The 26,406-nt window shown below is 37.9% G+C and overlaps 2 protein-coding genes across 7 annotated transcripts; both read right to left on the bottom strand.

Moving 5' to 3' along the window:
* Nucleotides 1-4,905: 4,905 nt before the first annotated feature.
* itfg2 (integrin alpha FG-GAP repeat containing 2) lies at nt 4,906-12,894 on the bottom strand. 3 transcript variants are annotated; one of them, XM_043236013.1, is made up of 12 exons: nt 12,677-12,893; nt 12,424-12,519; nt 12,294-12,335; nt 11,287-11,461; nt 11,060-11,199; nt 10,835-10,983; nt 10,639-10,733; nt 9,798-9,851; nt 9,370-9,461; nt 9,147-9,264; nt 6,656-6,829; nt 4,906-5,049 (listed from the first exon to the last, which is right to left on the bottom strand). In XM_043236013.1, the coding sequence occupies exons 1-12, from the start codon at nt 12,770-12,772 to the stop codon at nt 4,970-4,972; spliced, it is 1,311 nt and encodes a 436-aa protein (XP_043091948.1). In that variant the 5' UTR covers nt 12,773-12,893; the 3' UTR covers nt 4,906-4,969. The 3 variants fall into 3 exon arrangements, with proteins under 3 accessions (XP_043091948.1, XP_043091949.1, XP_043091947.1); XM_043236014.1 differs by lacking the exon at nt 4,906-5,049 and having other exon boundaries at nt 5,763-6,829; nt 12,623-12,764; XM_043236012.1 differs by lacking the exon at nt 4,906-5,049 and having other exon boundaries at nt 5,764-6,829; nt 12,677-12,894.
* A 1,372-nt stretch (nt 12,895-14,266) lies between these two features.
* recql (RecQ helicase-like) lies at nt 14,267-21,553 on the bottom strand. 4 transcript variants are annotated; one of them, XM_043237980.1, is made up of 16 exons: nt 21,293-21,553; nt 20,710-20,760; nt 20,053-20,271; nt 19,410-19,589; nt 19,230-19,336; nt 18,962-19,160; nt 18,723-18,889; nt 18,554-18,629; nt 18,074-18,222; nt 17,868-17,985; nt 17,500-17,638; nt 17,230-17,321; nt 16,910-17,126; nt 16,686-16,815; nt 15,558-15,697; nt 14,845-14,912 (listed from the first exon to the last, which is right to left on the bottom strand). In XM_043237980.1, the coding sequence occupies exons 2-15, from the start codon at nt 20,723-20,725 to the stop codon at nt 15,581-15,583; spliced, it is 1,926 nt and encodes a 641-aa protein (XP_043093915.1). In that variant the 5' UTR covers nt 20,726-20,760; nt 21,293-21,553; the 3' UTR covers nt 14,845-14,912; nt 15,558-15,580. The 4 variants fall into 4 exon arrangements, with proteins under 4 accessions (XP_043093911.1, XP_043093913.1, XP_043093914.1 ...); XM_043237976.1 differs by lacking the exon at nt 15,558-15,697 and having other exon boundaries at nt 14,267-14,912; XM_043237978.1 differs by lacking the exon at nt 15,558-15,697 and having other exon boundaries at nt 14,267-14,912; nt 20,053-20,268.
* Nucleotides 21,554-26,406: the final 4,853 nt, after the last annotated feature.

Below are 26,406 nucleotides of genomic sequence, written 5' to 3'. Positions count from 1 at the left end.
CCGCTAAGAGCTTGGAGTTTTCACAGAATCACAGCGGAAGGACCACAGCGGTGTTTAATATCAAGATCTAATGAGCTTTGCTCCTCTAACGGCACAAGCGACGGAGGAACGCATTAAACAGCAACCCCGCTGCCAGCGGGATAAACATAGGGGCTTATTAAAACTGCCATTTGTGTTTCCATCGACAGGAGCGCCTCTGAGGGGGCTGATGAGATGATAGAATGAGGGACTATTAGGACCAGCGCTAGAGGAGTTAAGTGTCCATTAAGAAAATGGCAGGAAACGGAGAACGAAGAGGCCGGCGTGTGGAGCCTCTTGAAGTTACCGCCTCGCTGTCAATCAACGGCCTGGAATCCCTCTTCGGATGCGAGGGAGGAAGACGGACTCCGGCATTAGTTACCAGGATTTGGAGAGGCATAATCTTTTATGATTCACTCCCTTCCCACCACGATCAGTGGGTTAGAAAAGGCCAGCGGTACGCGCAGAGGGCTCTTCAATTGCGCATAAAGAGGGTACATTACTATGAAATGGGTTTATGGTTAAGATAAACGCACTGAAAGCAAATGCCCCTGATGTGAACGAAATAAGAATAGGAGGGTTAGGACAAGATGGATTTGGACCAGTTTGCCGAAGCTGATATCATGCAGGACACACATTTGGACTTTTCGCACTTGATTAACATAATCCTGGGTTATCTGGTTCGATTTTTCCGGGTGGGTTTTCAGAGGTTCATAACAACAAGAACAGCATGTGAGGAGTGAGTAACGTGTTTTAGTGCTTGTTCATTTGCGCCAACAGTCTTCTCCACATCTGCGACTAATCTAATACTGTATGATGCCGGTCTGAGGACATTATGATTAGTTACACGAACCAATGATATGCGTTTGATGTTGAATTATGACACTGATGTCCTGAGGTATAAGCTTGATTTGAGGATAATTTGATTCGAGAGATGCAGCAGAAGCAACAACAGCGAAACGTCTTGTCTACTCCTACAAAGCTTTTGTATATGGCTTCAGAATACCTGAAAAAGACAGCCAACCGCGTGACTATGAGCTCACAATTACTACTGGAAAGGTTTTAAGATAATGGCTCACTATTTGTCTAATTCAGAGTTCAGAATTTTTTGATAATGCTAGTCTTTTCACTTCAGTGTCACATGATCTTAAGAAATCAGTCCAATATGCGGCGCTCAAGAAAATGGTCGTATTATCAATGCTTAAACGCTTGTGCTGCTTAATATTTTGGTTGTGCCTTATTTTAAGGTCCAATTACAAACGGCGTCAGCGTGAACACAAACACACGAAGTCCTTGTATTATGTGCAAATAGGCCAGCGGGCCTCTGTAGAGCTCGGCTCCTGGCTGTCAGTTGCCATAGTCTCAAACTCAGGCGACAACCCTGGACTGCTCCCTCTATCTTTAACCAAACCTGCCGCGCCGTTCGGGGGACCACTGAGAAGATGCACTCCTCTTTTTCACTCTTTTCCCACAGCTTCCCCAGGTGCTTTCGTTCCATCTCCGCAAAGTAATCTTCTCTGACCCCTTTTGGGCCACTCAAGCGGTGTTTGAAACGAAAGCAAATTGTGCTGTGCCTCGTACAATTGAAATGATGCGTAGGTGCGTGGCACAGGAGTCTTTCCAGCCTCTGTGGTGGAAGTCACACAAAAACACTTTCAAAAGAGCATAACACGAGGGGTTTTCGCCTATATTTTCAGAAAAGAAATGGTACAAAAGACGTTATTAGGGCAGCACCTTCCAGGAAGTACTAATATGTTCCATTTAGGTATTAATATCTATACTTTAAGCAACGATGTGTACCTTTAAGGTAGCAGTATGCACCGTTTAGAAGTAAATAAGGTACAAAAGTTACGCTTTTGAAAAGGTATAATCACAAGTGACAGCTTTTGCAATTTTTATTTATTTTTTTTTATGAATGTGAATATGACGTTTTGGTAAGCTACTGGCCAATATTATTATACTTGGTCACAAACAGACACTATATAATTATAGAATTACTCGGACTAACTGAAACAACCATTTGAACAAAACAATCCATCATTATTTGATCAGGCACAAAAACTAATCAAACACTAGTGTGTAAAACATATCAAAATCAACAGGCTAATTTGAACATATTGAGGCCAAGCTAACAGACATTTATAGGGCAGTGTCTAACCTTAAGGGATCATTTGAACATTAGTGCAGGGTTACAGCTAAGCGTCTCAATTCAATAGCTGGAAATTCAACTAGATTTCACAGTTCACAGATTTTTCATTTTTGGGTGAACTATTCCTTTAAGGTATAGGCTACGGTAAAACATTAATTTGAATGTTTTTGAAGAATAGTCTACAGGCTAATTTAAACATCTGCATATCTACGCGGTTAGCCAGGAAAACCAAAGCTAACTAAATACATGAACGCGAGACAGAGAATGAGAAAGTTTGTAAACGTATTTCATTTGTTTTAATCTCATCATTGTGTTGGTTGCTCTTCTTTGCACATTTAAAATGTACATCAGACGTTTTTTCAATCGTTGAATAGAGCACCCAATAAAGACAGTGGCTTTGTTCAATGACAACATTTTTCCTGGCACTTATTCGTAAATATAGCGCTCAGCAGATGATTGATGGTTGGAATGGTGCATTGCGGGAAGTTATGGGGAATGTTTTACTTCACTGGAATGATTCTGACAGCGAAACGGTCATAGAAACTCCCTGGGAAGTGAACTTGGGATTGAGACGTACCCATAAGTTATAAAAGATTCCCAGTATAAATGTTCTTTGCACGAATGCGCAATCGCTAACACCTTAAACCCCTAATAAACTCAGACACAGACACATTGCATCCCTCAGAACAAACAAACTCGACCAGCGTTCATATTTTGGCCAGAGAGACTCCCATGGGTGGTCTGTTCCCAGGGTCAGCTGTCAGCTGGCTCCACATCAGCTAGTTTTTTGCCCAGTTTTTTCTTACAGCTGGGCAATGAGTTCAGTTCACACAGAATTAATCAAACACGCCTCCCACTTCCATACTAAAAACTGACAAAAACATACAGCCAAAGCCACCACGGCCTTCACGTCACATTATGCCACTAAATTCAAGCGTGACCCTGCAGGTTGCTCTGATGGCTACTGTACCCATATATGGTAAAACAGGAAGTAGCATTGACAAGACCGACAAGCGCTGGCCATTCGAGTACTTTCCCTACTCTGCGCTTTTAAGGGAAAACCATTTTGTGCGGGAGTTTTTTAGGTGACCGAGGGATCAAACTAAATTCCAGTCCCTAAACTGCCCTTATATTTCTCAGAATAGATTAACAGTAGTAGACAGTTAGTGTTTTTAGATACACACACCATTAGATGATGCATTTCTTGCTTAATAAAAAGTGATTTATAACCATAAAAATTATATTAAATAGACTGCAAAAAAAACTGGTTGTCAGAATTCCACCGTAAAAAAATACAGTAATGTTTCTGGTTTTAAGTTAAATAATAACAACTAAATAAAATAAGTGATATTAAAAGTTCAGAGAAAAAAAAAAATATATATGTTTTTAAATATTATTAACATTTTTATATTATTAACTAATAATATTAAAAATGAATAAAAAATAACAACATAAAAAATTACTTATCTTAAAAGAAAATGTAATTTATATGTGTATATGTATGTATATGTGTTTATGTGTGTGTGTGTGTGTGTGTGTGTTTGTGTGTGTTTGTGATGGTGGTGTTTTTTTCCCCAATAACTGTTGAGGGAGATATCCTAAAAAGCCAAGTAAACACATCAAGTATATATAGCCGTGTTTGTGTTCAGTGAAGTACATGAGCTGTGTCTGGAGAACTCATAAATCCCCAGTGTTGTGCGGTGAGCTGCAGATACGCCTCAAGGGCAGACACACGTGGGACTGACAATGTTTCAGTACAACTGAATTTGCAGACACGGACATACGCTTCAACACGTCCTCCCTCGTCAGCAGCAAGAAACCCTATAACGCACGATGACACCTGAACCCAACATCGCGCCTGCCCTAAAGTAAACACACACAAACACAAAAAGCTGAAATCGATGTGTCTTCCTCTACTCCCTGAAGCAAAGTATCTTCATAAAGCATCGATAATGCATGAAGCTCCACAGGCTCGGAGCAGGTGGTGGGACACTGAATCCTCCCGCAGGGTTTCTCCTACATTACAGACACTAGGTCTTCAGTCTGTCCCTGGAAAGCATAAGTCTACAGCTCGAATCCTGGATATTGCTCATCACCTGGAGTTGCACGTCGCTCAGGAACGATCGATATTTCTAAGGCTATACAGATCTTTTCTATTACACAGTACCTTTTGAACTCTGTACACACTTCTCCGTCAGGAGCATTCCTATAAAAGACTTCACCAGACTTTCAGAAAGAGCCTGGTCAAGCTCAGACATTTAGACTTTATTAATTATTTACAAAATGACAAGAAGGTTAACAGGGTGGAACCTAAAAATAAAGAGCTAATGTTAGACTCTGGGTAGTGAAAGATTGAAGAGTAGCTTACGTCAGAATATCAACGTACAAGTTAAAAAGTTAAAACTTATAATATGCATATATATATATATATATATATATATATATATATATATATATATATATATATATATATATATATAGTTAATTTATTTAAAAATATATATTTTTAATAATTATTAACAGCTCAATTATATTTATAATTTTAAATCAATATATTCAAATATTCTATATTTATAATAGGATTTTTGGATTATTAATAGGATTATTTTGTGAACAATTATGAAAACAGACTGCTCCTGATCAAACCTGCTCACAGTGATCAGAAAGGAAACAGTGACAAATAAACAAACAAACTGAAAAGCAGTATTAGCAAATGACAGACATAGACACAGAGGAAATATCATGATGTGCTTTTATTACACGTCTATTTACAGAAATGAAAGAGTGTGCAAGAGTCGTGATTCATTCTGCGTCGTCTTTCGCTATGTTCCTGTAGAGCACGTCTCCGATGAGTTTCCGAACCGCTACCGTGTCACTGATATCTGTAATGTGCACAAACACATGCGCACAAGTTTGCTTTTTTTTTAATGCTCATTTGGCGATGATTCTCAGCCTTCCTGCAGGAGGCAAAACACTGAAAATGGTGTAGAAACCAACCAAAGCATATTTCAAACCAGCATGTGTGCGCATTATGAATAGAAACGTGCTGAAAGTGCTGCATAAATTAATTATAAATTCAAAAAGTGGGCACAAACAGAATCCATTTTTTGTTGTCAGAATCCATTTTAGACTCATCTGAGATATTTTAGAAATGCCACGAGAAACATTCGCCAGAGCTCCAAAAAGCCTTAATACTAGTTCATGCTTTCTAACGCTTTTTAAAATATCCCTTCGGGTACATTTACATAAAATAGTTCTTTTACAGATTCAGAAAAAAAATTCAACTAAAACAAACTCTCTGATTTGCTACAACTTAATATTTGATGAGCCCCTAGTTTTTAAGCGTTCCCTCTGGAAATCAAAAAGCCAGTGATTAACCTAGAATTAAAAGCCGTCTTGAACAGAAAAACACATCTGCTTGATTGACTGTAAGTATAATGTAACCTAATGTAATATAATATAATATAATTAGTGCTGTCATAGATTGATCGCATCTAAAATAAAAGTTTGCACAATATATGGTTGTATATTTATTATGTATAGGTATACAAACATAGTATATATTTTGAAAACAATTTGTGACAAATAAATATATTTAACATATTTTCCTGAAACATATGCATGCATGCATGTACGTGTGTATACACACACACACACACATATGTAAAAATAATATGCGTGTGCATAATCACTTGACAGCACTAAAAACCTAACATATCACCCATTTATTAGTAAACTCATTGACCTTCCGTGCCTCTTTGGCATGAATCCACACCCACAGTTCATCAGCACAAATTCGTCTACCAGCTCTCTCTCTCCATCTCCGGTGATGCCTCTCACCTGCAGGCGTTCAGAGAGGCTGCGTCCCGTGGCACGGTAAGCTAATCACGCTTTGAAAATCACGTTGTGGGAGCACATCAGACCCAGAAGATGAATAATTAACGGCGGCCCCAGGAAGTCAAGCTGGCTTTTCATTAACAACTGCGCATGTGGCAGCAGTCTGAGTGAGCGGAGTGACCCGAACCCCCCTTTCGGCCCAGTCAAACGTTTTGACAAATCGTGCGGCGTGACAAGAAATTGAAATGATACGGCACAAGAACGCGAGTTCAAGAGTCTCTTAAGCCCCTTAAAACGCTTTCAGAAGAACGGCATCGGCGCAGGGCTATTTTTATCCCGGAGATCTTTCTGTATGCCAGCATGTCATTTTACTCAGTACAGTTCTAGATTAGTGTTCAAAGCTAAATGAGCATTGATTCGTAATGCTATCGGTCTTAACCGTAATCGGTCATAGTTTCAACGCTAAAATGCGAGTGTTTCATCACAATGGATTGGCGTGCGCTTCGTGGATGTGTGCTTACAGTTATAGATGTATTCTGAAACTTGATTTCGCTTATACGTGCCTTCTCTTTCCCCGGTTCCCCCAGATGGCGATTGTGAGCAACGCTGAGCTCCGCAAACGATCACACACACGGACAGACGTCCACTCACCCACTCCCAGTCTGTGAAGCAGGTCTGGATACTCGGGTCTCTCTTCCAGCACACTCAGCAGGTTGGTGGGCTCCATCCTCTCCAGCTCCACCCTCCAGTACACGTAGATCTTATGGTTAAAGCTCACGTAGACCAGGCAGGGGCTGTTCCTCCCGTCTTTACATGCATACTGGCCTAACGGAGAAAATAAAAGCATGATAAAGACGACATATGACAATAAATGATGGAGTCAAAACCCCATAAAAGTGGCAATGGGAGTGGATAGTTCTACAGGTGATCAGCTGACAATCTGTACATTAAAGAACAGATGCAGCCAGATTGTTTCCATAATGACTAACGCAATCTACCAAGACCAACTGTGCAACTGTTGATTCATGTTGAGGGTAAAATCGGTCGAGACAAACCTTTTTGGGTGTTCAGTAATGCAAATATCAGCACACTGACTACTACAAACCTCACTATATCACACTGATTTATTTATACGCTTGCAAAAATAATCATGTCCAAATATTCATGTCCACTTCATTGCTATTTTTTTAACTGCATGCAATAGCTGTTAGTAAATAAGCCCTATTTTATGCCAAAATATTAAAATAAGTTTTTAAATAACAGATTTTATACATATAAATGAATATATAATATAATATAATAGCATATTTACTATTTTTAATATAATATTTGTATTGTAAATAATATTAATTAAATTGTATTTAGATAATTATATTAAATTACATTACAATCATTTATATTAACGTTAAATAAATCACTAAAGTACCATAATAAGGATTAAGACAACAATAGCAAATAAACTATGCATTTCAATATAATTGATTTTATAATAGAGATATCTCCGGTCTTGGATTGTAACTTGTCCATAAAGTATTTAATCAATGCTAAAACAGACAATATAGTAACAATTATTAAAACATTTGTTTATTCCATGTAAACTTAAATACAACAAAAGCATCCTTTTTCTTTATTGTCTGCATATAAATGTAAAAGCATCAGTTTCGTGATTTAAAAATCTCAATATAACATGACCGTGATCATGTGGTACACACTGAGGGCTATTGGAGTTAACACCTGTTGCTTAATGTTTAAACCGGAAAACACAGTATCAAATATGTAAATTTATGCAAAAGCTCAGTTTACTATACTAGCCGAGATAAGAACATCGATCAACACATTTCAAGCTGACAAGCTCCAACGAATGCTTATTCAATCAAACCGCACCTCTGCGTTTTTGTTTACACTTCTAAAGGGGAATCAGCATTCAGGAATTCACTAGGGTTTGCACGGACCAGGCCACGAAACGTTTCGCACGGCGTCTGATCTCTTTAGCATTAGAATATGTTTTTTCTCCGGAGAGACCTCGCGTGAAAAGCACAGCACCTCTCCTCGACATTCCCATCATACAGCAGACTTACGGAGACCGGGGCTGAATTTTAATGAGCGCACACTGCCTCCACGTTCGCTTTCTGCATTTTCACGAGACGACAATGAAGACACAGGTGTATGCGCCGATAAACACCAGACGCACCGCGTGCGGCTTTGTTGTACATGAGTCAATGCCTTTCAATGTCAACCTGAATGCAAGTCATGATGCTTTTGTGCGCAACACATCTCTTTATCAATTTAATCCTCTTAATGCAACACTGTTAGCACACCGCACTGATGAGAGAAAGAGTGGAAAAAGGTGATAAAAAGAACAGGAAGGCGCAAGCAGAAGTGAAACCGAGAGGTACAGAAATAAAGTGATATTTCCCACCCTGCCGGTTCTTTATTAACATGAATAATATTCTTTCTGTTCTTCGTTTTAAGCCCCACTCACATTATGCATTATGTTTTTACAGAAACTTTTAAAAGGGAAAAAGGTTTTATAGAAATATATTCATTGCATTTGAGTGCCCACATTCACGCAAGCACACATAAATACATTTTTTTGATTTTTAATTTTGAATTAATACATTTTTTTTTATATTTTTTGAAAAAGGTCTCTTGCAGTTATTTGACCAAATTGCAGTAAATTTGAAGCATTTTAACAATTAAAAAAAAACAAAAACGTTTTATAGAAATATATTTCTTGCATTTAAGTGCCCACATTCACGCAAGTACAAATAAATACATTTTTATGATTGTTAATTTTGAATTAATAAATTTTTTTTTATATTTTTTGAAAAAGGTCTCTTGCAATTATTTGACCAAATTGCAGTAAATTCGAAGCATTTTAACTAATTTAAAAAAAAAAAGGTTTTATAGAAATATATTTCTTGCATTTAAGTGCCCACATTCACGCAAGCACACATAAATACATTTTTATGATTGTTAATTTTGAATTAATACCATTTTTAATTTTTTTTTGAAAAAGGTCTCTTGCAATTATTTGACCAAATTGCAGTAAATAAAAGCATTTAAAAAAACTTTTTTAAATAAATGAATATATTTCAAAGGTGAGTACGATCTCTAAGCGCTGACTGCTAGGGAAGCTCACCGGCGCAGAATGCGTTCACGTTTTCATCAAACTGGAAACGGACCACCACACGTGCGTGATCGATGATGTACGTCTGGCCGTCCCAGGCACAGGCCACCACTTCCTCTCTCCCGTCACCCTGAGCAAACGCACAGAAATCCTATCAGGCAGAGCAGCTTTTTCGAAACGCGTGCATAGAAAAGCATATTTAACACTGACTTTTTGGCACCGTCCTCACACTTACGGTGACATCCAGCTTCTGGAGGGCAAAAAGCTGGTGATCCACCTGCACGGACCACAAGAGCCTCTCAGAGCTGTCCATGAGCTTCAGCGTTCCTGAAACACCACCGTTCAATGAAAAAAAAAAAAATGCTAATGAACAACAGCTAACCGATCAATAACATCAATCTACTGCTGTCCAAACAAAACAAAAAAAACTGTATGGTTTAATTGATGCTTGTGTAACTGAGTGGACATGGAGAAAGACGCGAAGAACAAGTCTACACCTTTTTAGAGTGAAGAGCTAATCTTTATTCGCACCTGAGCCCAGAGTGACAAAACACTCCTGTGTGGAAAAACACAGCGTGTGCTTTGGTCTGTCACACTGGGCTCATGTTCTCCACACACCAAATAACCTTTGACATGAGGTGTTGGACTAATATCTGGACTCACCGTCCAGAGTACAGAGAGCAAACAAGCCACCTTTAGACGAATCATCCTTAGAACCTACAGAAAACAAAAACAGGAGCTTTCATGAGGTTTGTTTTAACCGTGAGAACGATTTGTGATAGATCAATATTAAAATAAAATACAATACATCTTAAATACATTACATACACAATTTCCTAATTTTTACATTTTATTAAAATGCAAATAAAATAATTATATAATTGATTTATTTGATTATTTAGTCAGCTATATAATTGTACATAATAATTATATATAAAATAATTCAATATAATTAAATTGGGGGTGTAAAAACAATTAATCATGATTAATTGCATCCAAAATAAAAGTCTGTGTATGGTGTTTATATTATATACAATTATATTACATACATTTCTTAAATACAGACACACACACACACATACATCTATTTCACAGCTGTAAATTAAATAAAATAATAACACACCGTCTTTGTTAAAATAATTTTATGGAAATAAATAAATACATGTAAAAATGTATATATACAATATTTTAGGAAGTTTTTAATTATTTTAATGCCAATAAGTGATAAATAAGGCTATTAATAAAATTCTAATTCTTTCATATTCCAGTAAATGGAATATGAAATACCACAACATTATGAAAAAATTGATATTTTAATCGTTAAATTAGCATAAACTATCACACACCAAACAATGACTGGTAAAACGAAACTGATTAAGTGAGAGTCTTATTTTTGTGGTTATTGTTAGAAAAGCAAGTAAAAAAAAATCTGACCTACTACTAAGTGATTCTTGTTATTTAATGTGCATACTTTCTTCACTCAGACAGTAGGTTTTCTCAGTACCTCTGCGAATGCTGCCTATCAAATGAGTGGACACGTTCTTGTTATGGATGCGTCCCGTGGTAAGATGCAGGACGACGTCTCTGGAAGAGCCCTCCCTGTTCACACGCAAACACAAAGCCGAGTTATTCCAAAAGCCAGTTCCGCTCTGAATTATTCAGCACTGCTATAACATCAATCCTCATTGTGGTTTTCTCACCTGCTAGGAGTTGCTGCGTGATCTTCCCCAGGCCCCGCAGCGCCCTCTTGTGTCCAAGAACACGTGAGGATGGCGTAGCCACAGCCGGGCTGAGACACCATTAGTTCAGGCAGACCTTCCGGACTGGGGTTAACCGAGAGGCTGTCGACCTGGTCAAAGCGCACAAAAAGGCTGCAGTGGTTCGACTTCGTGTTGGCATTGTGTTTGGTGCATCTAGATCGGTACCTGACCCTCCAGAAGCCATTTCTTCAGCAAGACCAGCTGACCGGAGCTCAAATCCGATGCATCGGAGGGTTCCTCCCATCTGAAGGCCCGCACCACCCGGTCCGTGTAGCCAACCACAAGCTCACAGCGCCCGTCTCCGTCTTATAAGTGCGTACAATCTTCAATATTTGTGCAAATTAAAAAAAAGGTTCAGAACTTTTTCAGCATGTCATACTCAAACTCCTCACCGATATCACTGATGAGCATCACTTTGGTGTTAGCGGGGATGTGCTGGGTGTAAGTGGGCTTCTGCTCGTCCCCGATCGAACCGTCCTGCTGACTCGAGGAGTCCGACTTGGCTGCAGCCGCGCTGATATCAAACAGATGAAACCAGCCCTCCGCTCCCACAGCCACGACGATGTTCTGCCACAGAGAAAGGCAGGTTACACACATACCACTTAAAAATGTACCGTGGCTTTTTCTAAATGTAGAGAGTCAAGCCAAAAAAGGGAAATAAATGAATGAACAAATAAATAAATATAAATTAATAATAATAAAGAAATGTAAACATAATAAATATATACATAAAATGTATAATTCAGAGTTATAATTACCAAATTATGCAAAACAATAAGCAATGCATTATTTAAAAATATTAAAATATTAATATATATATATAAATAAATTTATATAAAGTATATATATATATATATATATATATATATATATATATATATATATATAATAAATATATATATATATATATATATATATATATATATATATATATATATATTTTATATATTGTATAAATATTTGTCTGTAAACAAAAATATATACATCCATATTATATATATATATTATATATAGCAATATATTGTATACATATAGATTGTATATATTATATCCAATCAATAATTCCACACATTAATATTAATAATAACAATAAAAACCTATGTAACACATACGGACGCTGGTGATGATGATTATTATTGTATCATATCTATTAGGTGCATAGATTCAGTACTGAAACATTTGCACACCATAAAAATAAAAAATAAAATAACTGAAAAAGTGATTCACAAGGAAAGTAATAAACAAAACCGAGTGTACTAACAAAACTAACTATGCACAACTACGCTTCTCCCAGTATTAATGCAATATTCACTGATCGAGACCATGGTTTTAGCATCTAAAGCCCATCAATGGTGCTTTTTTTTTGTAAAGGTAAAAAGAGCGAGAAAGAGAATCATACCCTTCCTTTGTTGCACACATCCCCCACTCCTACGCATGTTAACTAGGAAACAGAAAGAGCATCCTTAATTTTTTAAACTCAAACACGTTCATCGTGACATAATTCCCGACTGTAAGGTGGTGCTCCTCACCATGCCCACACATGTCCGCGTGACCCAGGGCTTACAGTCATCACTTTTATAAACGTACAGCTTGCCACTGCTGTCTCCCACCACCAGCTCATTCAACTGCAGCAAAAACAAACACACACAAATCGTTAACTTCATGCACAGACATTTAGACTAATGTAATAGACACTGACAGCTAGTTAGTTAGTTGGTCGACGTGCACCTGGTGATTATAGTGATAACGTCGCATCTGTCACACACGCTCGGTATAACTTACGGAGTCGTTATCTGCATCTCCAAGACAGATGGCGTGAGGAAAGATAGTTCCTGTGAAGTCCAAACTCACGCGCTGCACGTAACTGACCGAGCGCATGACCCCTCGGCTCTGCGCGCCACAAGACTAACGATTAAAACGTATTCAACCGCAGTTGAGACTAATCATATTTCGGCTGCATTTCGCGTCCAGTACAAACAAAAGCACGTGACCGGGATTCGTTTCAAAATAAAAGCCCAGACGGCCGTGAACGCGCGTAGCCCTACCCGTTCGAATGAATCAGTAAAATAAGTAAATAAACGAATGCAATTTATATTTCAAATAAACGTTGCACTTTTGAACTCTCTATTTACCGGAGAATCCTGAATAAATCTAGCACGTTTTTCTTGGGGGAAAAATTATAATAATAACAACAATAAAATAAGCAGCACAGCGGTTTTGATAATACGCCGTTTTTAAAAAAAAAAATCACGTGACACTCAAAAAAAATTACATGTTAAAATCAAAATGGTTATTTTAAATTCTTATATTTCACACTATTACTAGTTTTATTGGTTTTTTAAATACATAGTACCGGTAACACGTTATTTTAGGGTCTCTTAACTAGTCGCTCATTAGCATGCATGTTACTAAAATATTAGCCACGTATTAGCCCCAATTAAATACATATTAATACCTTATTCTACATCCCCAATCATCCCTAATACCTAAACTTAACAGCTACCTTACTATTTATCGAGAGCAAATTAGGAATGTATTAAGGGAAAGGTCATAGTTAATAGTGAATAAGTGTTCCCTAAAATGTTACCAAAATAAGCTTTGGCTTCTTTCCGAAACACTGGAAGTTTTACCAATCCCAAACCTGAACAGTAGTGCATGTTTGAAAATTTCATCAACATTTATTCACAGCAACTGGAGTAAATGGCAGTTCAAAACATCTTTCACTGTATTAGACATCTAGTGGCATAACTGCCATTGAGGGTCTCATTATTATTATGCATTGCTGATAAAAATAAGTAACAAAAAGACAGGTCATATACGTTTATATAAATATTTTCTACATTTTCCCTGTCACTGATATTCTTTTAGTCAGTTGTGCATAAGAAATTGAATACACTGTGTCAAAAATAATAGACAATTAATAATTTGCAATATAAGTGTACTATTTGTACTTTGTACTAAGTGATTACCAATAAACATACTAAAACTAATGAAAATATAAACTATTAACATGTATTACTATTTTTACAAAAAGGTACCGGTCTTTAAAGATCATTTTTCTAAAATCCTAAGAAATCATGTTTAATTAAATTAATTCTCACAACCAATCATGATTCTTTGAAAAATGTGATTTATGAGGGTAAAATTGTAATTTTTCACCTTTTAATTATCATCATAGCAGTCACAATCAGCTGTTAGTCTATCTACAATGACTTTACATGATTAGTAGTGGGGGTTTTGTCTTTTTCAAAATTGCCCATAGTTTATTTTCTGAAAAGATTATTTACATCTTCAAATGAGATTATATATATATATATATATATATATATATATATATATATATATATATATATATATATATATATATATATATATATATATATATAAAAAAGAAAAAAAAATAAAAATCAAGTTTGCACAAAAGAAGACAGAAAGTCAAAATAATTCACTGTATGAGTTTCCTCCTCATACTAACACGAGTCCATAAATTCCTTGCACCTCTGGCTATGGTTGTCCTCGATGGGAAATGGAGACTTTTGAATGGCTCTCTCATACATGTCAGCATCCCAGGCTGGGAGCTTTGCAAGTGCTCATGGGAAATGTAGTTGATCCGTCTTAACTGTTTGCTGTAGTAACTGCGCAGGTGGTGTAGCTCCTCCACAGCAGCTGCAGAAATGATAGAGAGCTCAGAAGGAGCGCTAACCAGAGCCGCCTTCGCCTGGTCAGCGTTTTGCCTCCTTTTCGGTGAAGATTGCTGTTCGGGGGAGTTTAAAAGACCTTTCTCTTCTTCACTTTCACAACTCTGTTCTTCTACAATATTGACCTCAACATCAACCTCAAACACTGAGGCTGGCTTTACATACTCGCTTGCTTCCGAAGCAAGACTTTCAATGTGGTTTTGAGCAAGTCTCTTCTCCATGTTTTGGTGATTCTTATAGATTTTAGTTTTGTTATGCCTCTGAATGGCCGCGTTGGACACATCAAGCAAGGCTGTCTCAACTTGCTCTTGTGCCTCACCCTTAGGGAAGAGAAGAAGAAATTACAATTTTATATACTAGCATAGCTGTCTTTAAGAGAACTGCACAGCTACAGAGAGGGGATTAATGACACATACAAAAGAATTAAAGAGACAGTTCACACAAAAATGAAAATTCTGTCATTATATACTCATCCTCCACTTGTTCCTGTATGACTTACTTTCTTCTGTTGAACACAAAGATACATTTGAAGAATGCTGGTAACCAAACAGTAGCAGCAACCATTGGTTTTTGGTTTTTTTCCTCAGTATGTAAGTCAATTACTGTCTACAAAATATCTTTGTTTTCACCAGAAAAAGGTCATACAGGTGAGTAAATGATGACAATTTTTATTTTGAGTGAATTATCCCTTTAAAATAGTTAGTTCCAATTGAAATGTTCGTTTTGCCTACAACACAACATGCAAATCAAAACACCACAGAATAGACCAAGCATATTTAATAGCCAAGAAATAATATGAGGTTTGAAGTGAATGCAGTAAACATCATAATAGGTGACTAAATAAACATGAGCACAAGCAAGAAAATAAGACAAAGTGGTAGATGTTTCCCTCGTTAAATTCACGAATTTTCTTATGCAATGTCTACATGCTTTGGTTTTGTGAAGATGGAATAAATCAACTGTACTTTTTGGTTCTTCTCCTTACGAACTAGGGAAGGGTCTTGACTTTCTTGGCCACTGATTTTTTGTCGTCATTGTCAGCCGGTCTCTTTCCTTCTACCTTGGCACTACTTTTGTCTCCAGCACTTTCTGACACTTTCTTTACCTGTGGGGCGGCACAGCAGCTCTTTACCCATCAGTGGGCACTATAAAAAAAGTCATTTGAATAGGCTGGCACTAGAAACTAGAACACAAGAGATACAAGGGGTTACTGCATGTTCAATGAGGGATCACGTAGCTGAAGTGACACCTCCAACAGAAAAGGTTTTACTCGTGATGGGAAAAGGTCATGTATTGCAAGTTGTACACGGAGGGCCGCTGTTCGTAACTGATCTAATTTCACCTTGACTGCCGGGACGGGGTTGTATAGAGGGTGATAAATCTGTGAGCCATTTAAACTGAAAGGACCGGTTTGGTTTTGCATTAACTAGGCCACAATTAAATTTTTGATTTTCTTGTGAAGCGTTTTATTTTTTTTTAATTTTATAGTCACAGAAGCTTAGAATAGTCTAAAATAAATAAATTGTAACTAAAAGTGTAAAAACAGTAACTCGTTGTGTGCAAAAGATTGATTTAACTGATTTTAAACTATTTTTAGAGTATGGTGTTAAATTTGCATTGTTGGAAATCAAACCAAGCAAAGACTTTGTGAATGTGTTAGTTACTAGTTACTAAAAAGTGATTTAACAAGATGAACAGTTATGCGGCCCTCAAACACTCATGGCATCTACCTGAAACACAATAAGACTGGAAGATAATAAAAGGATAAAACACAGAAGATCAGCAAATACTACAGAACAGAGACCAAAGGCCAGAATCAACATATATTCACACACTCTCAAATTTGATACAAAACACTGAACTAAAGAACTGTTCAGTTAAGACTGAGCAAATGAGAAATATTTGTATGACTGCAACAAAGAAAATAATCAGGGGAGGAATTTTTATTGAATCTGGCCAATTGTCACTATTGAAAGAAATTCAGGAAAGTATTAGAACCATTAGAAAAAATTAAATCTAGAATCTTTGAAAAAACCAGGACTGCTTGCACATGAAATATGAAAACCTTCAGCTGAATTTATTGACTGTCTTACAGTTGAGTGCGACATCACTCTCCTCCTCATTTTCATAGTGATGGAGTGACTGGCGTTCTTCAGGAGAGCTGCCTTACGGCCCAGCTTCAAGTAGAAGTGGGTTGTGTAAGGAGTGAAGCTAAAGTCCTCACTTATGAATGAAAGAGAACAGAGTTAAGGAACACAACTTAAGAGTCACAGTAGTTTATAAAGTTCTCAAGCCCATCAAACGGGTCTAAAAATACCTGAAGTAGCCATGCAACAAAAGGTGGATGATAATGGACTCCACCTCCAAGCGTGACAGTGACGTGACCTGTATGGTTTTGCGATGCTTAGCGGGCCCTTTTCCCAACCAAGCATCACAGACTTTCAGAGGGGTCAACTTTTCATCCATAGAGCTGGCCAGTTCTACTATAGTAACAACATCTCGAGCATGTTTGGTGATGTCCATTGTGATGTAGTCTGAAAACAAACAAATAAATTAAATGACACATTTAATAATTAACCCAATTGACAAAAACTGGCAGACTTTGGTTTGTAAAAACATATGTTGAGAGACTCTTACCGTTGCCATGCCGACAAACATCACACATTTGGTTGCACTCATCATCATTCCATACTTCATCGAAATGAATGGCCATCATAGCACGGCGACACCTATATTATACACAAGAGTCTTAATATCTTAATAATAAACAGCCACATGAAGTATTATTAGTATTATTTACTTTAGTTTGTATTATTGCTTAGTATATGAGGCAGAGAAAAAAAAAAAAACTTCTTTCAGAAACCAACATAACTGTGCATACTGCATATTTTTAATATTTTGACTTACCGGTCCACATTTTGGCAATATGCTACCATATTCTGTAGCTTCTGCTGCCCTGTGTTCTCCATCACCACCATTGTGCTTATTCTGAAGATGTCTGCAAACCCGAAGAATACAATACAATCTGCTGAGCCATCATCCCGTCCTGGAAGAAAAATAAAATTAATGATTTAAAGTGTAGGTTTTTTTAAGTAGATATTGAATTTTGTTTAAATTGTAGGGCTTGTTCTATCCATCAGTTGTTGACTGGATGGATCTGGGTGGAGTTTAGAAGGACAAAATAATTTGAGAAGTCTGGCATCAAATGATAACTTTTTTAAACCACCTTAAAAAAATAAATTAAAATAAAATATGCATGGATAATTGTTGCCTACCTGCACGTCCACTCTCCTGATAGTAATTTTCGATAGATTTGCTGATGGTGTGATGGATAACAAATCGCACATCGGCCTTGTCAATGCCCATCCCAAAAGCCACAGTGGCAACAACCACCTACACAGACAAAAAAAACCATTACATTACATTACATGACAGCTATTACAAAAACAGGCAACAACAACAGTAGCCCTTTAGCTGCAACCTGGATCTTCTTGGAGGACCACCGCTGATGCACCAGAGACTTGTCTGAAGGCTCCATGTTGGCGTGGTATGGCTGGGCAAGAATGTTTCTCTTCTGCAGGTCTGTAGCCACAACCTCTGCATCCTTCTGGGAGAACACGTATACGATTCCTGCAAATAGAACATTTATTGTGTATTTCGATTAAGTGCTTTTTAAATGAATACTAAATAAACTGTGACAGAGCGTAAGGTCCTATTCACTCAAGGACAATAACTGCATGATCGGTTTATTAGGGTTTCATTCTCTGCTACTCAAGGCGATTGCATTCTGACTGGCAGTCAATGATTTTCAATGTTCATCAGCTGGAAAAAGTCAGTCAGAAAGTGGTCCACCGATACTGCTCCTCTGTGTGTCTATCAATATATCTGAAGTGGACATCCCCATTCAACCCCCTCAATTATTTAATCTTAATGGGTATTCTTGGTGTGAAGTGAAATTTACCTGATTGGTTTTTATATCTTTCTCTAATCAGTTTTGCAATTTGGTCGGTACAGCCTTCGTTGTCTTTAAAACGAACCTGTAGAAGTGAGATGACAAGTTACTCCGATCTGATTTGCTAGTTCTGCACTTTTTCTAGCAACGATACAAGCTAAATAACTGCTAAACATACTTCATAGTAAAGGTTTGGTCTGTTAAATGGTGCTGTCAGAGTGATGGGTTCTTGAACACACAGAATCTTCTGGCAATCTTTAAGCACGTTGCTGGTTGCAGTGGCAGTCAGGCCGACCAATGGGACTTTGGGGAACTGTCGCTTTAGGATACCCAGGAGCTTGTAATCTAAAAAAAGAATAAATGACAAGTTCAATCACGGGATACAATTTTCACTCTGTTTGGTTGAAAGAATCTCACCTGGCCTGAAGTCATGCCCCCACTGACTGCAGCAGTGGACTTCATCAACAGCAATGCGCGCCAACAGACCCATGTTGTAGGCCTTTTCGAGTTTGGACATCAGCAGCTTGCTCTTGGCGATTTTTTCCGGGGTTACATAGAGCAACTTGAAGGGGCTGTTTTTGTCGATCATCCCCGCCAAGACCCGCTTGGAGTCATCCTGCAGATAAACATGAACATCAGCATCACCTGCGACTCAGATCTGTCCAGTACATGCGCCGCACTGTACCTTTGTACTGGAGGCATTGAGAGTTACCGCCGGGACATCAACGGACTTCAGATACATCAGCTGATCCTCCATTAGAGACACCAATGGGGCGATGACCAACGTAAAACCTGATTGGCAGATGCTCGCATTAGAGCGCTCAATATTCAATCTCCGTTCAAACGCGTGTTTGTGAGCACGTACCCTTAGAGCAGAGGGCTGGCAGTTGATAGCACAGGCTTTTTCCTCGCCCAGTGGGCATTACCAGGAAAAGGTCTTTTCCTGACATGCTGAGATTTATGGCCGGCCGCTGCAGCGGACGAAATTTAGAGAGCTGGAACACGCTACACAGACTCGCCTGAACTTCTTTAGACCATGAGAAATCTGGCGACAAAGCAACAAAAATAAACGTTACACAGATTTAGTCATTATATGTCTGTAATTTCACGTCGTTACACAAACATATACCTTTAACAACACATACTGTGGTGGCTGGACCGTAGAAGATTTCATGTTTTTGAAAGAAGTTTCTTAGTGTTTGCTCACAAAGGTTTTATTCGTTTAAAAATACAACAAATCTCTAATATTGTAAATTATTACAACACTTAGCCATTACTTAAGTCTTCAGTGTCAAATGATCCTTCAGAAATCATTCCAATATGCTGCTTTGCTGCTGAAGAAACATTTCTTATTAACGGTTGAACATTTCTTTTGAAGCAATTATCTTTTACGTTGTTTTTAATGTGTCGTTGCTGAATTGATTGCTCATTCAGCTTTTTCTTTTTCACAATTGGTTCAAAGCTGCTTTGCGAACGTACTGTGAATGATAAGCGTGAATAAGCGATACCTGACTCCTCATAGTGTTGAAAGTCCTGTTTGCTGAATGATGGTTTGGGAGGTTTGCTGGATCCAGAGGGCTGGGCCGAGCTGCAGGCTCCCTCCAGGATCTGCAGGAGCTTGTTTTTCCTGGAGTTCAGCTTCGTCTGTTTCTCCAGCAGCTCAGAGATCTGCAGCTCCACCATCTCCAACTCTGCCTCCACCGAGTCCAGTTCAGCTTGAGCATCTTCTGCGGAGAACATGGACTTTCTTGAGTCTCGTTCTCTAACTAAAAGCCTGAGTAGCCTTTCCATGCACTCGTTTTCTACGAAACACGCAAGCCCTTAAGAGCGTTCCCTTGAGATTCCAGGTTCCACGGCCGTATTATTCCCTGCGTCTCTCACCTCTGTATCTCTAATGAGCCGAGCTTCACAGAGAGATGTAATGATGAAAGTCACACCAGTGTGTTTACCTACCTCGCTCCTCTAGGGAGCATTAGGAAACATCCTGACAGTATAATTCATGCCCCTCAGATGCACACTTTAAAATATACTTAAAAACACACTCAATTTAGGATTATACAATCGTGTTTGTATTTATTTCACAAATAACCAATTGTATATAACAGCAGGAGTGTATATTATTTAATTGTAATATACACTCCTGCTGCTATATAAGAGACACTCACCAAGATGGTTTGCCATTTTATGCAGTTCTTCAATATCACCGATGAGGATGACTGTTGGAGAAAATAAATCAGTATTCTTTGGGAGTAATTAATAAATAAATAAATAAATAAATAAATAAAGTAGATTTGAGAGGCTATGTATTGAATAAAGTTTCTTCTTCTTCACAGGCAAAGTGTCATTCTAGTTTAAAGACAATAATTTTGGAAATTTTGCTTTGTGCGGTTTAACTTTTCAAATAAAATTTAAGTTTTGAAGACGTTCAGGTATATTTTCTAACTAGAAAATAAGATTAAATCACTAATTATTTAAAATATTTGTCATGCATTACTTCAAAGTATAGTATATTTTACCAATACGATACCCATTAAGGCTGAAGGCAATTTTCACGCACAGACAATCTCTATTTCAACGATTTTGCTCGATGTTAGAGTTTCAATCAGTAATAGATGCGAGCCGTGGAATAACGTTACACACATATGCCATGTTCCTGAACGACTCCAGCATCAAAAGCACGTCGTGAGTTACGTTCAACATTTACGAATAGCGCACTATTTGCATGGAGACGTATTTCTAGTAACTCACCCCTAAATGATCATGAGTGTGCTTCTCTTCACTTTCTCTTGTTTGCACCGAATGAATTCCCCGTTGCCCCACGCGACCATTAAACGGGAAACTGACCAATCACGGGACTGGAAACACAAGAGTCCGGACGAGACGAGAGCTTCTCAAACTTTCTATCACAAACACGTTAAATGTGACTAGATGTACGCGTTTCAATATCTACATTGGTTTTGCGTAATGCACTTTAGAAAGGGTACACTTCGCCGGCACTGTCAAACACAGAAGACCAGGAAGTAGATTTTTATTTTCCAAAATAAAAGTTGCGCCGTGAAAGACGTGAACGGTACATTCTTGAAAACAATTATTACATTGGTTCATTTATTTGGTTCACGAATAATGTCCAACAGTGGGTATACCCGAGGAGTGTCTAAAATACTGTTTTTTTTTTTTTTTTTTTTAAATGAAAGTCATGCTAATTTTTAAACGTCAAGATAAAAATATTAACGGACCCTATTTAGTATGAACCAAAAAATATCCTGCACCTTAGATTTGAATTGGTTATTAATTTAAGCTAACTTGCAATAATAAATAAGCAAAAAACCGATGAAACGGTCACACTCCTCATTACATGCACCTCTGTCACATGCAAAATGATTCATTCAGTTATCGAAGTCTGTCAGACATATATGCAAAATGGGAATTTCTACAAACCTGATTCCAAAAAAGTCGGGACACTGTATAAACTGTGAATAAAAACAGAATGCAATGATGCAGAAGTTTCAAATTTCAATATTTTATTCTGAATACAACACAGATGACGTATCACACGTGTAAACTGAGAAAAATGTATAATTTTAAAGAGATTTTTTTTTTTTTTTATTTTTTTAATTTCATGGCATCAACACAAAAAGTTAGGACTAGACCATGTTTAAAACCACCTTTTAAAACAGTCTGCAAAAGTCTGGGGACTGTGGAGACAAGTTGCTCAAGTTTAGGAATAGGAATATTGTCCCGTTCTTGTCTAATACAGGCTTCTAGTTGCTCAACTGTCTTAGGTCTTTGGTGCATCTTCCTTGTTGCGATGCACCAAATGTTTTTTTTATGGGTGAACTTCAGGCTGGACATTTCGGTACCCGGATCCTTCTTCTACACAGTCAAGATATTGTAATCGATGCAGTATGTTGTCTGGCGTTGTCATGTTGGATAATGCAAGGTCTTCCCTGAAAGAGACGACGTCTGGATGGGAGCATAAGTTGTTCTAGAACTTGGATATACCTTTCAGCATTGATGGTGCCTTTCCAGATGTGTAAGCTGCCCATGCCACACGCACTCATGCAACCCCATACCACCAGGGTTTCCGGCCTTGACCCTTATGTACAGAGATTGTTCCAGATTCTCTGAATCTTTGGATGATACTATGCACTGTAGATGGTGATAACTTCAAACTCTTTGCGATTTTTCTCTGAGAAACTCCTTTCTGCTCCATTTTTTTCTCCACAGCATTGGGGGAATCGGTGATCCTCTGCCCATCTTGACTTCTGAGAGACACTGCCACTCTGAAGGGCTCTTTTTATACCCAATCATGTTGCCAGTTGATCTAATAAGTTGCAAATTGGTCCTCCAGCTGTTCCTTATATGTACATTTAACTTTTCCGACCTATATTCTATATTCTATTGTTAATAAAATATAAGTTTATGAGATTTGTAAATTATTGCATTTCTTATTAGTTCACAATTTGTACAGCGTCCCAACTTTTTTGGAATTGGGTTTGTATTAAACACATTAAACTTTTTCCTATTGTTGAAATCTGTATCTTAAAAGTTTAGTGTGCTACACAATGGCATTCAGCTAGACAAAACTGTATTGTATAGTGTAGTTAGCAGTGACAAGGAAAAAAAAAGTCAAATAAAAATTTAATTCTAAAGCAAACAAAAAATGCATGAATGATTAATTGTTTTAGGGGAGTCAGTGCATTTTGTAGACATGTAAAAAGTCCCTTAAAACAATGCAAAAATGCTAAAATGGATTGGAAAATGAGCTGAACAAAGCAATCATCATTTTCCCTCTTCCCTATATTATCCATAATTTTGTTCACTTGTTTGCACTATAATAGTTTTCATGTAATCCTCTCAAGCGATGAAAGTGTATTTAGCTGCAATGACATCAAGCTCCACAAGAGGCTGCTATAAACCAAGAAACTATTTCACAAGTCTCTTCCATAGACCACAGATTTGTGAAAGCAAAAAAGTCTTTAAAAAATGTCGGTGAATTTTAATGTGAGAGTACAGGATGTATTTTTCACCGCAGAAAGCATTATTATAGACACTGAAAGCCGAGTACGCTTTCAGTGAATTTTTATTTTTGTGTGAGCTGTTCCTTTAGTGTCATGTGGGAACTGGCTTGCATTTTTTATACCGTCACATCTAGCAGAAGGTAAGACGTGATTTTAATATCTAACTGTTCATTATTGCTTGTTTAATGTTTCCATGTTTCAGCGAGCGTTACAGTAATGCCTGTCTTTTGTACTTTCATGCAGAAGCACTCTGTTGTAGATTACCTGCCTTCAGCTGCACTAAAGATGTGCCCCATATGCATCACGCAAATGCCTTAGAGACATTTTCACAAGCCAGAAACTGAACAAAGCAACTTCCCTGGCTTTAAAGGGCAGCCCTTTAATAAAACTCCAGCAATATGCTTTTCTTTGAGAGACTAAGTTCCCTCGATCCCTATCTGGCCACTTCAGTGTTTTCAGCTCGAGGCCCAGCTGTTACATGCAGTCAATGCGACACTTATTTTTCCATTAAATACTGTATACTTTCGGGTTCAGTGTAATCAAAAGTCATTAATGACAGACAATCGCGTGTCTATAGTTGAGGCGTCTGAATGTACAACAGCATTGAGAACAGCAATGAAGGTCCAACACAGAGGATCTGTTCTCACAAGTTCTTGGCCCTGGCAGATGTGCTCTGTGACATTTAAGCATTGCTTTAGAAAAAATCCCCCTTCTAATGATCTGAACCGCAACGTTAAATGAAAAATGAAATGAATTGTCATTGGTGCGCTGAATTGAAGCTTTACTCTCAATGACGGCGCAGTACATTGGAAGATAAAACCAGTTTTACAGGCTTTAAATGCACCTGAAATGAAAATCCATCCCAGAGTCAGTGTATGCAGCTTGTTTTGTTTTTTTCCTGAAAAAGCCTAAATAATTTGGCCTAGTACATCAAATGCTTACATTTATTTATTGCTATTTATTGATTTCCAGTTTAGATATAGATGCTGAACATTCAGTGGCGGAGACAAAAGAAACCCATAAACTGTAAAGTAAACTGAAAAGATTAAATATACTGTCAATGGCTGGCTTCTTACACCGCAGAAAGGGAAAAATCAAGCAATTTATTTAACAAAAGTTACATTAAGGACATTTACATTTTTTGAGCACAAAACATATTTTGAAGAAAGCTGATAAAAGTTGACGGTAGCTATTGACTTCCATAGCACCCCCCCCATAAAACGGAAGTCAATGGCTGCCGCCAACTGTTTGGTTACTTACGTTTTTTCTGTATCTAAATGAAGTAAAAACGACAGCAACAAAACACATATTAAACTAATTAATTATTAGTTTAAACAAGAGATCACAGAAGTGATTTAATAAGGGACAGTAAATCTACGCATTCAAAACAGTAATAGTGTCTTAATGAAGGACATAGATATGTGCACGCATAACTCACTTTAATGAGAGAGACTTAAAGTGAACTCTGTTTTGACTGATGGATGAGGAACAACTCTTCTGCACATGCTCCACATGTGGATTGTCTCACAGCCTTCGGCTCAGAGTCCACAGGGGTGCTGAAGAATCTGCACTGGCCCTTCCTCTGCTATTGTACGAGCTCTTTTATTACACATAAAGACAGCGGAGGAGAGGGGGGCCGAAAGGGGGTCAAGGGAGAGTGAATGAAACGTTTTGGAGGCTTTCAGCAGCGCAGCTCAAGAAGGAAGGATGAATGAGCGAGGGAGTGACAGAGAGGGACACGGAGAGAAGGAAAGAGAGCGAGAGAGCGGGGGGTCGAGCGGGCAGCCACATGGGCAGTTCTCACTCGGGATAATGAGAGTCTTTTCTGCGGCACTTAACCTCCAAACGGCACGCTGGGAACCCACAGCCGCGCGAGCTGGTCCACACAACAGCCACGCTCGGACACGCTCGCCCACCGCTTAATCAAATTTTACACCCAGTGCGGTGTCCCCCGCTACACGTGGCCCTGACAGCCTCTCTCCCAGGATCACGCTCACCCAGAGGCCGTGCGCAAGAGAGGAAGAGAGGGAATGCTAATGAAGACGAACAAAACTTTCAGGAGGAGAAAAAAATCCAGCACATTTTCTGCAGACACAAGTGGTTTTCTGCAATAGCATGACACGCTGTTGGACAAAGCTTACACTGAACCAGGGAAATCAATGGAAAATGGCCCAGAAATGTTCTGAATATATTTATCTTAAGCTATTTCTCACTTAATAATACTGTAGTATGTGTAGTAATATAATATTATTATTTCCAGAGAAGCTTTACTATGTAAAAGTGATGCAACGTTTCCACTTCTCAAATGTTTGCTGATATAAAGTTATATAAAATTTTCGCTATTTGTATCGCAACGCATTTATTGCAGATAATCCGTCGGTCTGTGTGTTCTTCATTGACTCTTTCTGCAGGTTACATCAGTACGGGCGAAAGAATTCATTTATTCAGGAATTAAACAAGTGTCTTTATGAGTGAGTCGTTTAATCATTCACTCAACTCATTTGTTCAAAACACTGATTCGTTCAAAAATGTAAAAATCATACGAATAAAGTTAGAATAAGAATCGGATATTCATTGATCAATAAAATGCGACTTTGGTCACATTCTGAATAACATGCTAATCTTACTATGATAACGTAAGAGCGTGTGAGTGAGTCAGAATTCAGCCATAAGCTGTGACCTAAATGACACCATGAACTTTTTTATACACTGTGTACTATGTTGTCATGGCGTGAAGTCTCCAAAACTCCACACTTTGTTGGTTAAGTTAATTAAATGCATCATCCAGGCATTTTAAGTGCACTTTTCTTTTGGGAGTTTTCAATGTAAACGCATTACCGT

Source organism: Puntigrus tetrazona, chromosome 4 (genome assembly GCF_018831695.1).
Source record: "Puntigrus tetrazona isolate hp1 chromosome 4, ASM1883169v1, whole genome shotgun sequence".
Lineage (NCBI taxonomy): Eukaryota > Metazoa > Chordata > Actinopteri > Cypriniformes > Cyprinidae > Puntigrus > Puntigrus tetrazona.
Note: the sequence above shows the minus strand (reverse complement) of the source record. Positions and strands in the feature narration are given on the sequence as shown.